General features: G+C 40.6%; 1 protein-coding gene across 1 annotated transcript; it reads left to right on the top strand.

Moving 5' to 3' along the window:
- Nucleotides 1-5866: 5866 nt before the first annotated feature.
- On the top strand, nucleotides 5867-13825 carry LOC110539081 (transmembrane protease serine 9). The gene is made up of 10 exons (XM_021626046.3): nucleotides 5867-6028; nucleotides 8617-8637; nucleotides 8793-8955; nucleotides 9234-9505; nucleotides 9948-10084; nucleotides 10328-10604; nucleotides 10731-10908; nucleotides 11743-11999; nucleotides 12285-12382; nucleotides 12492-13825. Exons 1-10 carry the CDS (start codon nucleotides 5923-5925, stop codon nucleotides 12849-12851), a joined length of 1869 nt encoding a protein of 622 aa, XP_021481721.3. The 5' UTR covers nucleotides 5867-5922; the 3' UTR covers nucleotides 12852-13825.
- The last annotated feature ends 1743 nt before the right edge of the window (nucleotides 13826-15568 follow it).

The following is a 15568-nucleotide window of genomic DNA, read 5'->3' as shown; positions in this document are numbered from 1 at the left end:
ATCATCTGTGAGCTGAATGACACTGAATGGCACACAAAACACTAAAACGGTCTTATCCATCTCTCCATTGTTACAGCCTGGATATACTACGATCAAGCATGACAATGGGATGTATAGTGGAATGAGTATTATACGTGTGTATTGCAACAGTGTGTTGCAAACGAGAAACTGACATATATAAAAACCATTTTGGACAAGTTGTTGTGGACAAAACTATATCCGTGCAGTTTCACATGGACATTTGGGGGTTGTTGGAAAGGTTGTGAATCATTTCTGATTAAATGTTTGTTAACACACATTCCATTATGTCGTTTGCGTCAATTGTCTGTGGCCCAACTCAGTCCCTGATTTCCTTCAAATGCTAGGATGAGTTTGCACTTTCAGGCCATAATGAGCTGTACTATTTTTATCCTGTGTATTTGTGTCTGTTACTGTCCCCTGGTGTGTACATATGGAGGATTATTAGAGGCATGGGTAGATAAACCGGTAGGGCCAGTTCACCAAGGCTACGTAAGATTAGCATTCCTTCCATTGTCACAGCTTTCATGTGAATATACAGTACTGGATGGACTTGATTCATTTAACCAAATGGTTTTGAGCGTTGATGAGAACATTACTCTGGAAGTTGGCCATTATGACTTGATGGAGCCACAGGAAGGAGAATAGACAAATATACTAGCATAGGAACATGAAGGAGTTTGACTCCAGCATAAAGGCCACAGGAACGCAGGGTTAAAATATGAATTATGGTTAATAAATCATGTTTGGTGAAAGGCCCCCATATACTTTGTGTACCTTGGTCAGAGATAGTGTACCTTGGTTGTTGGTGGTGGTGGAACTGCCTACTATCGTTTAAAATTGCTTCATGGTGATTCTTCAAATGATATTGCTAGCGACTTTATTTGCGTTTTTATATTATGCTGAACAAAAATATAAAAGCAAGATGTAAAGTGTTGGTCCCATGTTTCATGAGCTGAATTAAAATTGGCACAAAAAGCTTATTTTTATCAAATGCTGTGCACAAATTTGTTTAAATCTGTGTTAGTGAACATTTCTCCTATACCAAGATAATCTATCCACCAGACATGATCATTACACAGGTGCACCTTGTGCAGGGGGACAATAAAAGGCCATTTAAAAATGTGCAGTTTTGTCACACAACACAATGCTACAGATGTCTCAAGTTTTGAGGGAGCGTGCAAATACCGTAAGCCGCCTCCAACGTCATTTTAGAGAATTTGGCAGTACATGCAATCGGCCTCACAACCGCAAACCACGTGTAACCATGCCAGCCCAGGACCTCCACATCCGACTTCTTCACCTGCGGGATTGTCTGAGGGGGGGGGGGGGGGGGGTGCTACGGAGAACAAGCTACGGACAAGCTACGGACAACAAACATAATAGCATTTTACCGATGGCAGATTGAATGCACAGAGGTACCGTGATGAGATTCTGAGGCCCATTGAGGCCATTCATCTGCCACCATCACCTCAAGTTTCAGCATAATCATGCATGGCCCCCATGTTACAAGGATCTGTACACAATTCCTGGAAGCTGAAAATGTCCCAGTTCTTCCATGGCCTGTATACTCATCAGACATGTCACCCATTGAGCATGTTTGGGATGCTCTGGATCGACGTGTACGACAGCGTGTTCCAGTTCCCGCCAAATCCAGCAACTTCGCATAGCTGTTGAAGAGGAGTGGGACAACATTCCACAGGCCACAATCAACAGCCTGATCAACTCAATGCAAAGGAGATGTGATGTGATGCATGAGGCAAATAATGGTCACACCAGATACTGACAGGTTTTCTGATCCACCCCCCTACTTTTTTTTAAAGGTATCTATGACCAGTCATGTGACATCCATAGATTAGGGCCTAATGAATGTATTTAATTTGACTGATTTCCTTATATGAACTGTAAACTCAGTAAAATCTTTGAAATTGTTGAATGCTGCGTTTATATTTTTGTAGCAGAGGAAATTAGGGGTTTGGCTGTAAATATTGGTGTGACAGAGGAATAGGGAAAAAATAAAGACACTTCTTCGATAAGGTCTCTGACTAAAACATTAATAGTAAATGTGCAGAGGTAAAAATTGCGTGTGTGTGGGAGTTATCTTAATTTTTCCTACAATGTACATTTTTGGGTCTAACTGTAACACGAAAGGAAAGCATGTTAGTGTGCGTTTTAACACTTCACTTCAGGAAAGGAATAGTGGACTTCTGTTCATCTCATTCACTTCATTGATTTGTTAAGGGATTTAAAGGGGATGGGTGATACAGTAACACATTCAGGTTGACTTTTTTTTTTTGTGACATAAGATGAGGCCCCATCTCAATTCAGTTCACTCACCATAATAAATCACAATTTCTAAATAAGTGAATAGCCTATTATTTCCAATGAGAATATTCTCTACGTCAATTGAATATCCAATTAATTCCTTGAATAAAACGGCCCCAATGCTGGTATTGTAACATGTACAGTACACTTTATATGTGTAGAATGATGGCTGTCTCAAACTCAAATAATATTAAGACACACCTAGTGCTCAGAGCAAACAGTAAGTACCGATACAGGTATGTTTACATTTGTCAACAAGTACTTTGAGAGGGAAACAAAGAGGGTCAAAGACAAACAATATGTGTATGTGGCTCAGTCTCTGTCGAACATAATGGAAGGCCAGGAATGCTGCAGGGCCAGGTGCTTTTTCCTCCTTCAGGTTTCATCCCATCACAACCTTTAGGTAATGTCTTCCGTCAATACAGTGCCTTGCACAGTTGTCACATTTTGCTGCCTTAAAATGAAAACCTAAAAGGGAGTACATTAGATTTCTTTTGTATTAATATCAAATTAAAAAACGAAGGTGATTGCTTGTGTCATCACACCCCACATCGGATTAAATGACAGGCATTTCAAATGTAAATGTTTTACATGCAGATGTCATATTACTGTAATGAAATAATACAAATGTTAAAAAAATGTGTACATTGTTATTTGTCTCTTTGAAATCAAATTTTATTTGTCACATGTGCCAAATACAACAGGTTATAGTGAAATGCTTACAAGCCCTTAACCAACAATTTTAAGAACAATTCCTAAAAAATAAGAAATGAAAGTAACAAATAATTAAAGAGTAGCAGTAAAACAACAATAGCGAGACTATATACAGTGGGTACCGGTACAGTCAATGTGCGGGGGCACCGGTTAGTTGAGGTAATATGTACATGTAGGTAGAGTTATTAAAGTGACTATGCAGAGATAATAACAGAGAGTAGCAGCAGCCTTAAAAGGGGGGCAATGCAAATAGTAGCCATGAGTAGCCATTTGATTAGATGTTCAGGAGTCTTATGGCTTGGGAGTTGAAGGGTTGAAGGGCTTAAAAAAGGATGGGTGAGACCGCCACATATTCAGGTTGGCTGGATTTGTGACACAAGGATGAGGCCCCATCTCAATTCAGTTCACTCACCATAATAAATCACTATTTCGCAATCAGTGAATTGCCTATTATTTCCAATGAGAATATTGTCAATTTGTCAATTGAATTTACAATTAATTCCCTGAATAAAACATTCCCAATGCTGGTATTGTAACATGTACAGTACACTTTATATGTGTAAAATGATGGCTGTCTCAAACTCAAATAATACCAACACACGCCTAGTGCTCGGAACAAAAGCTAGTAACTACTGGTACGGGAAATCTTTAAATACATTTGTCAGCAAGTCATTTGAGAAGGAATCAAAGAGGGTCAAAGAAAAACAATGTGTGTATGTGGTTCAGTCAAATTACAGCCAGGAATGCTGCAGGGCCAGGTGCTTTTTCCTCCTTCAGGTTTCATCCCATCACAACCTTGAGGTAAAGTCTTCTGTCAATAGAGTGCTTTGCACAGTTGTCACATTTTGCTGCTTTAAAATAAAATCTAAAAAGGGATGACATTAGCTTTTTTCCCCCCCCCAACAGATCTACACAACCTGCTCCACATTTTTAAAGGGAAAGAAAAAGTTGAAATGTTGTAAAAAAGAAGATAATTGCATATGTCTTCACATCCCAGAGTTGTATACTTGGTGGAAGCACCTTTGGTAGAAATTACTGCTGTAAATGAGTTTTTACTAATATTCTGCCAACTCTTAGGGCAACATACCTTTGGGTATGTAGTGTATGTGGACACCTGCTCGTCGAACATCTAATTCCAAAATCATGGGCATTAATATGGAGTTGGCCCTCCTTTGCTGCTATAACATACTCCACTTTTCTGGGAAGGCTTTCCACTAGATGTTGGAACATTGCTCCGGGGACTTGCTTCGATTCAGCCACAAGAGCATTAGTGGGGTCAGGCACTGATGTTGGGCGATTAGGCCTGGTTCGCAGGGGGTTGAGGTCAGGGCTCTGTGCAGGCCAGTTGTTCTTCCACACCAATCTTGACAAACCATTTCTATACGGACCTCACTTTGTGCACGGGGGCATTGTCATGCTAAAACAGGAAAGGCCCTTCCTTAAACAAAGTTGGAAGCACAGAATCATCTAGAATGTCATTGCATGCTGAGCGTTAAGATTTCTCTTCACTGGAACTAATGGGCACAGCCCAAACCATGAAAAACGGCCCCAGACCATTATTCCTCCTCCACCAAACTTTACAGTTGGCACTATGCATTGGGTCAGGTAGCGTTCTCCTGGCATCCACCAAACCCGGATGTTGAAGCGTGACTCATCACTCCAGAGAACACGTTTCCACTGCTCCAGAGTCCATTGGCTTTACACCACTCCAACCGACGCTTGGCATTGCGCATGGTGATCTTAGGCTTGTGTGCGGCTGCTTGGTCATTGAAACCCTTTTCATGAAGCTCCCAACGAACAGTTATTGTGCTGATGTTGCTTCCAGAGGCAGTTTGGAACCCGGTAGTGAGTTTTTCAACCGAGGACAGGCGATTTTTACGCACTGTGTGCTTCAGCACCTGGAGGTCCCGTTCTGTGAGATTCTGTGGCCTACCACTTTGTGGCTAAGCCAACGTGGCTCTTATTTTTTCTATTTTTTTTATTTCACCTTTATTTAACCAGGTACCAACGTGGCTCTTAGACTTTCTACTTCACAATAACAGCACTTATAGTTGCCCCGGGCACTTCTAGCAGGGCAGAAAACTGACTTATTGGAAAGGTGGCCTCCTATGACAGTGCCACGTTGAAAGTCACTGAGCTCTTTGGGAAGGCCATTGTGTGTTTTTATCAGAAATCATTGGTTATGTACTTTGTGTATAAAATAGTACTGATCTCAGATTTTCAATTCATACATTTTAGATTTATGATTTTTGTTGTTGTTGCAAAACCTAGTGATCTTAAGATGAATTCACTCACTGTAAGTCAGTCTGGATAAGAGCATCTGATTAAATGACATTTTCAGATGTAAATGTTTTACATACATACAGACCTCATATTTTATTGAATCATTTTGGAAAATATTTTTGGGACATGGTTATTTGTCTCTCTGAAATGAAACCACCAAGTGATAGATTTAAAAGAAATACACGCTGTGTCATTGAACAGGTTACTGTACAATTTTCTTCTCGTCACACACACTAAACTCACACACAGCCCTTTGAACATAACGGTGCAACTTATACACAGGGTAAATGACAAATTAGATAGATACATATCTACACCAATCTATAGATAGATAGACGGGAGAAATGATCACAGATTACAGTAATGGAAAACCAATGGCCTTGCCCTTGTGACAACCAAGACTCAGGGTGTTCTAAAGTGTTTGATTTGGAAAGAGGGAGGAGAGAAGGAGGAGAGAGGGAGGAGAAAGGGAGGAGAGATGGAGGAGAAAGAACAGGTGTATCAGGGTGTGGGTTGGTCTCAGGTTTCAGTGTGAGAGAGGAAGATAGATAAGGGGAGGAGTGAAGGCAGGGTGGAGTATAAATGTATGAACACTCAACAGGACAGGCTGTAGTGGCGGGCATTGAAACGATGGAAGTCTGCAAAGCACTCTGTTTGGTGACTCTACTAGTTACCCTCTTTTCAAAAGGTAGGAGACGAGATTCCCGTTATTCCACTGCTTTCCTTCTATTGACTGGTGAATGGAGTCAAGGAGTTGGTCAGATTATAGAATTTTCTTGGTGGTCGGCCTTATTGACTATTTATAGAATACAGGCATAGCCAATAACGACAGTCAAAGCCAACAGGATGTCATGTGCCTTGTGACACACAGGAGAGAGACCTGTGTTTTGGGCCTTGAGGGAGGTCCTGTGCCTAATTTTAAGGCAGAACGTTCACATTTGTCAAATATTTGTCTAAGATGTGAATGTATGTTGTGTGAGTGAGGTATAACGTGTGTCCTTAAAGACATTTATCAGTCTAAAGTGGCGCCTCATAACTTGATTACACTGCAAAAGCGTCAGTGTGTTTTAGGTTTTGTGGACCAGTTGAATTTGTACATCTAATTTCAACGCCGTAAGGAAAGTGAAGGGGGTTCGAGCCCAAGTTGTCACAGCCGGCCGTGACCGGGAGCTCCCAAGGGCGGTGCACGATTGGCCCAGCGTCATCCAGGCCCGGGAGGGTATAGGCCAGCTGTGCTTTTTCTTTGACCGTGTTTGCCTCCGACACATTGGTTCCCAAAATTGTCTATATTGAAAAAACAAAATGCTTTTTGATATTCTTTTAAGGTTAGTGTTAGGCTTTAAGCTAGCAGTGTGATTAAGGTTCAGTTTGAAATTGTAGAAATAGGCAGGGTTTATGACTTTGGCGGTGTAATCTAGTGTTAACCAGACATATTGGAGCGGCTGACTTCTGGGTTAGCGAGCAGTGTGGATAGGAAACATCCCGATGAGAAAATGGGGGACAACATGATACAAACTAGGCAGCCAGACAAATCCCCTTCAGGACTATTTTGCATGAAAATTTGCATTTGTGAACAGCCTGATAGAAAAATCTAAAGCATTGTCAAGAAGAGACTTCTCTATTCTAAAGACTTATTTGTAAATTGAAACATGTACCACATCTGCAGTCTGTATGACTCTGGTTAGTTCTTAGATCTAATACAGCTGTAAAGCCAGTATCAATGCGCCTGTAAAATGATTGACATTTGGTGCCCCTGTTTGTGCCACTGGACCTGACGTGAAAAAGACGCACCTTAGTTAGGCCTATCAGTCTTTCACGTGTGTGTGTGTGTGTGTGTGTGTGTGTGTGTGTGTGTGTGTGTGTGTGTGTGTGTGTGTGTGTGTGTGTGTGTGTGTGTGTGTGTGTGTGTGTGTGTGTGTGATTGCCTTCTGAAGTGTTTGGAGAATTGCGCAATACCATTGAATGGCTTTTTAACACTAGTTCAATTAGCATGTAAAGGAAATGTTGTGCCTTCCGCTGACAATGACATATTCCATCTTAATGGAAACTATGCTGTGCAATGCTCGTCTGTCCTTGTCTTTAAGGGCAGAGTACAGGGAAGAAATTGAGGTTCCAAAGTGTAGGAATGTTGGTCATGTTTGTCATCACAAAAACAGTTGGATGGGATAGAATATTTTATATGGTCATTATGTAATGCAATGAACTTGTAGAAACAAAAATCAGTTTGTAGATAAGTCTGATTTGTCTGTTTACCTCTGTTGTATACATTCATTAAAAATCATTACCTGATTTTAATTTAGTGGGTAGCGACAGAATGTGAAGCCAGTCAAGCTGACAGTCACGCCCATAGAGCACCCAGTGGTAGGGTGCTCCGTTAGTTTCACTGGTCTGAAAAGACAGAGGAGGTGAAAGTGTTATTATGACAGACGTTTAGCAGTGGGCTTCATTTCTCCTGTCCAGTTCTTTTAGATTAGCTCAAATAAAGGAACGTAGGTGAGGAGAGGAAGCCTCTTTAGACCATTGATTTGTCACATACAGAGAAGATTTAAAACAATAGTGGAGGCAAGAGAAGGGTGATTGGGTGAACTATCCTTTTTAGACTTAGAATCTTAGAATGCATTATAAAACATGACCAAGTATTGTTTCATGTGAAATCCCCATACAGTCCTACAGCAATGATGACTGTTGTGACCACATTGCTTCATTGAATGATTGTGCATTTTTCTTGGTGTTTTTTTCCTGATGAGCCGGTTTTACTTTTGCTCTCCTCTAAAGATGCAGTATATATATATTCCTCATCCTCGTTATCTTATTCATAAGGCTTTATTCCACAAACTATATTTATCTAGTATTAGTATAACAATATCTTAGTAATTGTGAGAGTAATCTATTCTCCTAGCTTGTTTTAATATGTAATGTGCTAATTAGTATTAAACACATTCTGGACAATGTTAAGTGGACAGTAGTATTAGGTAACATACACAGTGATGAAAGACGTTTTGACAGATGGCGTTTGTCTTAACAATCCTCAGACTCATAACAAGAAAACAGCTGAGATAGTTTGTTCACAGGAAAAGTCTGTATGGACACTAAATACACAGAGTACAGACAGAGTACAGACAGAGTACAGACAGAGTACAGACAGAGTACAGACAGAGTACAGGCCCAACCAAGACTGTATGTTGCTACTATAAAACCAATGGGGTGAAAAGTTATGAATTACATGTTTGCCAAAACCTAACTGTTCAACTTTTTTCTGCTTCTCCTGTTTTTCAGTGTCTCACTCTCAGTTGGATGGTAAGTCCCCTCCTTTTTCAATCAAATTTCAGTTATTTTCCTAATTGAATGACTTAACCATGCACCTATTCACTGACTAACAAGTGAGCTTTAATCTCTTCACTTCCTGTGTGTGCTCTATTTTGTAATCCCGCATCCATCTGTGTCTTTGTTAGTGTGTGGAACCTCTCCTCTCAACACTAGGATCGTGGGGGGTCAGGACGCTCCTCCAGGGAGTTGGCCATGGCAGGCCAGTCTGCAGAGATCTGGCAGACATTTTTGTGGGGGATCCCTTATTAACAAAGAGTGGGTGCTGACTGCTGCTCACTGCTTTCCCCGGTGAGTACCCATAAACTGTGCTTAATTCAATCAAATCTGTATTGTAGTATTTCTACAAACTGTCATAATAATGACAATAATACGTTTAGATTTTCATGTGATCACATAAAACCACTGTTTTTTTGGACAGTAAACCTCCCCATGTTTCCAAAATGAGATATGGGAAGTAAAGGGAGCAGTTCGTAGATAATGATAATTCTCAAATATTGCTGAGGTGGGAGCTACAGGCCCTTCAAACATTTAATACAATTCTAACTTCAAAACTCTAATTTTCCCAGCATCAGTACATCAAATTTGGTGGTCTACCTGGGTCGTCAGAGCCAGCAGGACTCCAACCCTAATGAAGTGAGCCGTACGGTCACTCAGATCATCTGCCACCCCAAGTACATCAGTAGTACCAGTGACAACGACATATGTCTGCTGAAGCTCTCCTCCTCTGTGACTTTTACCAACTACATCCGGCCAGTCTGCCTAGCTGCACAAGGCAGCTCCTTCTATGCTGGCACTACTAGCTGGGTCACAGGCTGGGGCACCCTCAGCAGTGGAGGATGTGAGTACACAGATATAGCTTGTTTTAAGTACGACTGATGATGGCTCAGAATTCTGAGAGGTCTTGTGTATGTTGAGGAAGCCATTTTTCTCATGGGTTGAAAGTCATTCCTCAGTGTCCCTGGCCTCACCACAGACTAGAGCTGGGCGATATGGACAAAAATGTATACCGCAATAAATGATGTGAATTGATGCGATAACGATAAATAGAACGATAAGTATAACATTCATGTGCACCAGTTCTTTTTGATTAGCCTTTAAACAACTACTACTAGTTTGATTGTTGCAGCTATCAATTGTCCCATTAACAACCACCCCATAATAGCAAACCTATTTCAATTCAAACTTCACATTGTCTAGTATAAGCTACTTATCGTAGTGAAGAATATCAGCAATGCCTGTGATAAGTGGTTGGTGTCTACATTTTCAGTTTATCGTCCCAGCTCCACCACAGGTCCTACAGGAGGTGGATGTGCCAGTAGTGGGAAACAGGCAGTGTATCTGTAATTATGGAGCTGGCTCCATCACTGACAACATGATCTGTGCTGGTCTATCAGCAGGAGGAAAGGATTCCTGTCAGGTAAAATCTCTTGGGTATCCTTTTCCTTTTCGTTTATTACAGTGTCAGTCAATAACACATTGGGCCGATTCTCAGAAAACAGGTTATACCTAATCCTAAACTAAAAATAATTTTCAATAGAGATTCCCCATTGAAAATTATTATTTGTCTAAGACTAGGCTTCATTGAGGAAACTGACCCACCATATTTCATAATCCTGTGAAAATTCAATCCCAGTGACACTGTAAATCTGTCTATGAATAGGGGGACTCAGGAGGTCCGCTTGTGAGCAAACAGGGTACTCGCTGGATCCAGTCTGGCGTTGTGAGTTTTGGCAACAGTTGTGCTATGGCAAATTTCCCTGGTGTGTACACCAGAGTTTCCCAGTACCAGACCTGGATCAACAGCCAGATTACCAGTGACCAACCAGGCTTCATCACCTTCTCATCCAATGGGACTGACTCTGACCTCAGTGTCACCTGCACTGCTCTGCCATCAGTCAGAATCACCACCACCACCCCCCCTACTACCACACCCGCACGTACGTACCTATAGTCTAACTTGTGCATATTGCTAAACACTGATCTCTACCTCTGTAATAAATCTGACTACTGGATTACTCCCTTTTATTTGTCTCTCAAACTTGTATCTGTCTCTCCCTCTGCAGCTGTGGTGTGTGGCAGCGCTAGCGCCTCTTTGAACTCCCGTATTGGTGGGGGAAGCTCGTTGGCGACAGCAGGCTTGTGGCCCTGGATAGCCAGCCTACAGAAGAACGGAGCACACGTCTGCGGGGGCACGTTAGTGGCGGTGGACTCTGTCATGAGCGACGCTAGCTGCTTCTCCAGGTAAGTTAACTCAACCTGTATTTCAAAGGGGAGAGCAAGTAGTGACAGTAAGTTCCGGATTAAAATGTCAGTCCTGACATGATTCTAAGGAAATCTAGTCATGTAACCTACATTTAGATTTTTGAAGGTGCCATTACATGAACATTTAGTGACGCTTTCCTTTTCAATCCGTACAGTCCTTGTGCTAGTGAAAATAATTTTAGGGACATGGGAACAACACTTTACATGTTGGGTTTATATTTTTGTTCAGTATACATAACCCATACATGTCACATTCATAAGCAGTACATATGAATTTAGTTAATACTCATGCTAACAACTACAAGTAAGAAAATATCAACTTGCTACAATCATAATTGCATTCAAAATGATGACAACATTCATACTAAAGAGTTAGATGCACTAACGAAATCGCGCCACCATTTATCTAACTTTAGTTTGTAATAAAACAAGCAGTCATTGTGTGGAGAATCACCTTCTAAAACACTGAAATATATTTTTCCATAACCAGAAATATTGTCTATTCAGCTGTTTGAAGCTGGTTTAAAAAAGTAAAAGATGCAAAAACCTCAGAAATGGAAGCATAGAAATATACCACTTCTTAGACTTGCTTTCGACGGGAATGAAATTTCTATGCAAATTTGGTCGGGGTCGTCCAAAAAGTTAGATATTGTATGACGGGTGTCTACCTAGGGAATAACACATTCTTCATAACGCATACATAACCCCTACATATCACATTACACATCGCAGTACATAGGCATTTCACAAGACAGCAATCAGAATGTAGAGTTTAGTGTCCCTCACTAAACACAACTCATTCCATCTCTCCAGCCAGCCCAATGCCTCTCAATGGACCGTGATCCTGGGTCGTCTGAAGCAAAACGGCTCCAACCCCAACGAGGTAACCCTGAACGTCATCAACATCACCATGAGCAACTTGACGGGCAACAACGTGGCCATCCTCCGACTGGCCAGCCAACCCAAGTTATCTAACTACATCCAGCCTATCTGTGTGGACCAGGGAACCAGCACCTTCAGCACAGGGACTAAGTGCTGGGTGGCTGGCTGGGGCACTGGCCAGGGTGGGGGTGAGTGGATGGACAACTGTCTTTGTGTGTTAGACATGTGCCTGTTCAGTAACAAGCTCTATAGATCTGAAAGAATTGGAAAAGCAATGGAATTGCTGTAGGTCCTTTGATACGATAGGTGGGATTTAACATATTGCTTACACCCTATCCAGGCCTCTCGGATGTACACAAATGCCTAGGGTAGGGGCTGGCTAGGGATTGTTTCCGGAAAGATACAACCTTAGGAGTGTGTGTGTGTGTGTGTGTATTGGTATGATAAGTAATAAACTCTCTTTGTGTCCTCAGCTGAGCAAGTCCTGCAGGAGTTCCAGACCTCTGTGGTGGAATGCGTGAATGTTTCATCTTCGAACAACATTTGCATCGAACCTGTGACACTACTGCAGGTACGGCACAGTTGATCTATAAATCTGTCTTACTATTTTGCACGTAACCATATGACCATAACAGTAAGCACATATTAACCCATGTTTTTCTCTGCTTCTCTCCCCATAGGGTGATGTGGGTGGTCCTCTGATGTGTAAGCAGGGCAGCTCATGGTTTCAGACTGCTGTGTTGACTGTTGGCAGCAGTGGCAACGGCACTAGCGGCAACGCCACCAGCACTAATGGCACTAGCAAAGCACGATTGAGCCGGAGTCTTCGCGCCTCCCCCAACCAAGTCTTCACCAAAACCTCCCACTTTAAGGACTTTCTGACTTCCATATTGGGAACCTTGCTATTACCCACCACAAACACTGCTCCCACGACCCCCTCAGCTGGTGGCAGCAGTGGAGCTTCCCCGGCCCACTCCTCCTTCTCGCTCTTCCTTGTCCTCTTCTCCCTCTCCTCTGTCCTCCTGTTGGGCTGGGATTGACGCTAAGCAACTTCATGGCAACCATTAACAAGCCCTTTTTGTAACTTCCAACCAATCAAAAGTCTATTTTTCTAGCAATTAATCCATTTCTGTCCGTGACTGGCAGTGTGTCAAAGCCAGGATTGCAACATTGAATTCAGGGAGCCTTCATCTCCATTCCTTGAATGATGAATGTTTCCCCTTAGTAATGAAAAACAATGTCAAATCCAATCAGTGATATATATTTTTACTGTCACTTTTTTTTTGTAGCAGCAACATTTTCTGGACAATATTTGTTGATTGAAACAGCACTGTTATTTGAGTTGCAATATGCATGATTTTCTGTTCAAAGCTGTCTGGGCATGTGTAACAGTGTTACATATTAATATCCAGATGAATATGACTGTAGTAGCACACTTGACTTTCTCCAAAGATTATAGTCTATTCTACAGTATCTGTGAGCCAAAATGGCAAGTAGCCAACATGCACTGAACTATTAGATAGTCATACTGCACTTTACTGGACATGTGCCATGGATTATTATACAATGTTATGATGGTTTTAACAAAACTGTTAACTAAATAGCTCTAATACTTAGTTCTAAATGAATTGAAGACTTGAATCCAAAATACTGCCTGTCGAAGGTATATTTTGTGTTTCATCATGTTTCTAACTAAGCTTTGCATATAATTGTGTGTTTTAACAATTACCTCTACCCTATGGAAGCAGGGTAATACTTTATTTTGTGTACAGAAATGTAAATGATAAATTACACATTTTATGTTCATGTTCTGAAAGTATTTAGCTACGTTTTTTCTTTACTCAAAGAACATGCTCTATACAGGAAGTAGTCCTAAATGTCAGTGATGAATTAATACAATTTCATTTAAAAAATATAAGGTGTCTGTGAAACAGTCAAATTAGTAATTAAATGTATGGTTGCTTTGTGTGCCTTTGTCTAGTCAACTGTTTGTATTAAAAAAATATAATCAAAATTGATAATGTATCATATTTTCCTATAATACTATTCTCATAATATCATTTCTTGTAGGGTTGCAAAATTCCACAAACTTTCCCAAAAGATCTACCCTGGCTGATGTAACTCAGCCAGACTACAAAATGGTTTTCCAGAAATCCTGGTTGAAGTATTCCTGGAATTAAATCGTGAGTCCTCCAACCAGACTCCTATAAAACTACCCTAATTATCCACACTAATCATGAAATTGTAATGTCAACTGTACAATTGTCATGATTTTGTTACCTGGTTTAAACTGACGTATGGTCTGCGTTCCATAATGATTCAAATAGGCTACATGCCCCAAATTATTGCCCAACTTGTAATACGTTGGCCTAATAAGATCCACGATTTTTAGCGATCCTCAGGAATACACACACGGATGTGACAGATGAAAGGTAAACTAACAATGGAATGGAATGATGCAGAATATAAGGAAACAAACTATAATGACAGTTATAAATGTATGTGGGTATAACTGACGGTGGCTACCAATTAGTGGGAAATATTTAACACCATACAAATTGTAAAACATACAGTAAAAAGTTGAGGCATATAAAAAAAAAACATTCTAGAAATCATATGAATTCGGTAGGTTTGGCGCAATACTGTCATTTGCGCATGGCTACAGAAGATTGGGTCTACAAATGTAATTCTTGCAAGTTAGTATAAGGCCAGCATTTCATAAACGTCACTGTGGAAAAGGTGATTAGTTTAGTTTATCCCCCTTAGCTACAACACATGCAGCAGCTACTATTCCTGGGGTCTACATAAAACATACAAACACATGACAAAGTATAGAACAGTAATAGACAAGGACAAGATGTTACATTACATTCTAATTTAAGAAAAAGTTATAAATAAGAAAGACACCAAGAGACAAAAATACCCCTTGACTTTTTACACATTTTATGTTAGTCTGAATTTAAAATGTATTACATTTAGATGTGTCACTGGCCTACACACAATACCCCAAAGTGAAATTGTTTTTTGAAATGTTTACAAATTAATAAAAAATGATGACCTGGCCTCCACAATCACCTCAACCCAATTGAGATGGTTTGGGATGAATTGGACCTCAGAGTAAAAGAAAAGCAGCTAACAAGTGCTCAGCATATGTGGGAACTCCTTCAAAAGGCATTCTAGGTGATTACCTAATGAAGCTGGTTGAGAGAATGCAAAGCTGTCATCAAGGCAAAGTGTTGCTACTTTTAAGAATCTAAAAAATATTTTGATTTGTTTAACACTTTTTTGGTTACTACATGATTCCATGTGTTATTTCATAGTTTTTATGTCTATTATTCTACAATGTAGAAAATAGTAAAAATAAAGAAAAACCCTGGAATGAGTACGTGTGTCCAAACATTTGACTGGTACTGTAGGTATTCCTCTTGTCCAGATGGGATAGTGCAGTGCGCTGGCGATGGCATCGTCTGTGGGTCTATTGGGGCGGTAAGCAAATTGAAGTGGGTCTAGGGTGTCATGTATGGTGGAAAATTACAAGATTATATTATAATACTTGTATTGCATCAAATGGTTGTTTTATGCAACACAATGGAGGGTTCTTATAACTCTATTGCGTCTGTGTGAACTGAAAGTGGGCCTCTGGGAGATTTAACACTAACAGAAGATTTACGATATCTTTGTGGTGATAAAACCCCAAAAGATTTAGTTTAAGAATACATGTAACTCTGACTTATGTGATAAGTTTGTCTCCCCTCAT

This window comes from Oncorhynchus mykiss, chromosome 12 (genome assembly GCF_057628025.1).
Source record: "Oncorhynchus mykiss isolate SJ-2025 chromosome 12, ASM5762802v1, whole genome shotgun sequence".
In the NCBI taxonomy this organism is placed as follows: Eukaryota; Metazoa; Chordata; class Actinopteri; order Salmoniformes; family Salmonidae; genus Oncorhynchus; species Oncorhynchus mykiss.
Note: the sequence above shows the minus strand (reverse complement) of the source record. Positions and strands in the feature narration are given on the sequence as shown.

Excerpts from the sequence above, each read along its gene's own strand:
- LOC110539081 (XM_021626046.3), top strand. The coding sequence starts at position 5,923 with ATGTATGAACACTCAACAGGACAGGCTGTAGTGGCGGGCATTGAAACG. Across the intron at positions 6,029-8,616 it reads AGTTACCCTCTTTTCAAAAG|TGTCTCACTCTCAGTTGGAT; the intron begins GTAGGAGACGAG and ends CCTGTTTTTCAG. Across the intron at positions 8,638-8,792 it reads GTCTCACTCTCAGTTGGATG|TGTGTGGAACCTCTCCTCTC; the intron begins GTAAGTCCCCTC and ends TGTCTTTGTTAG.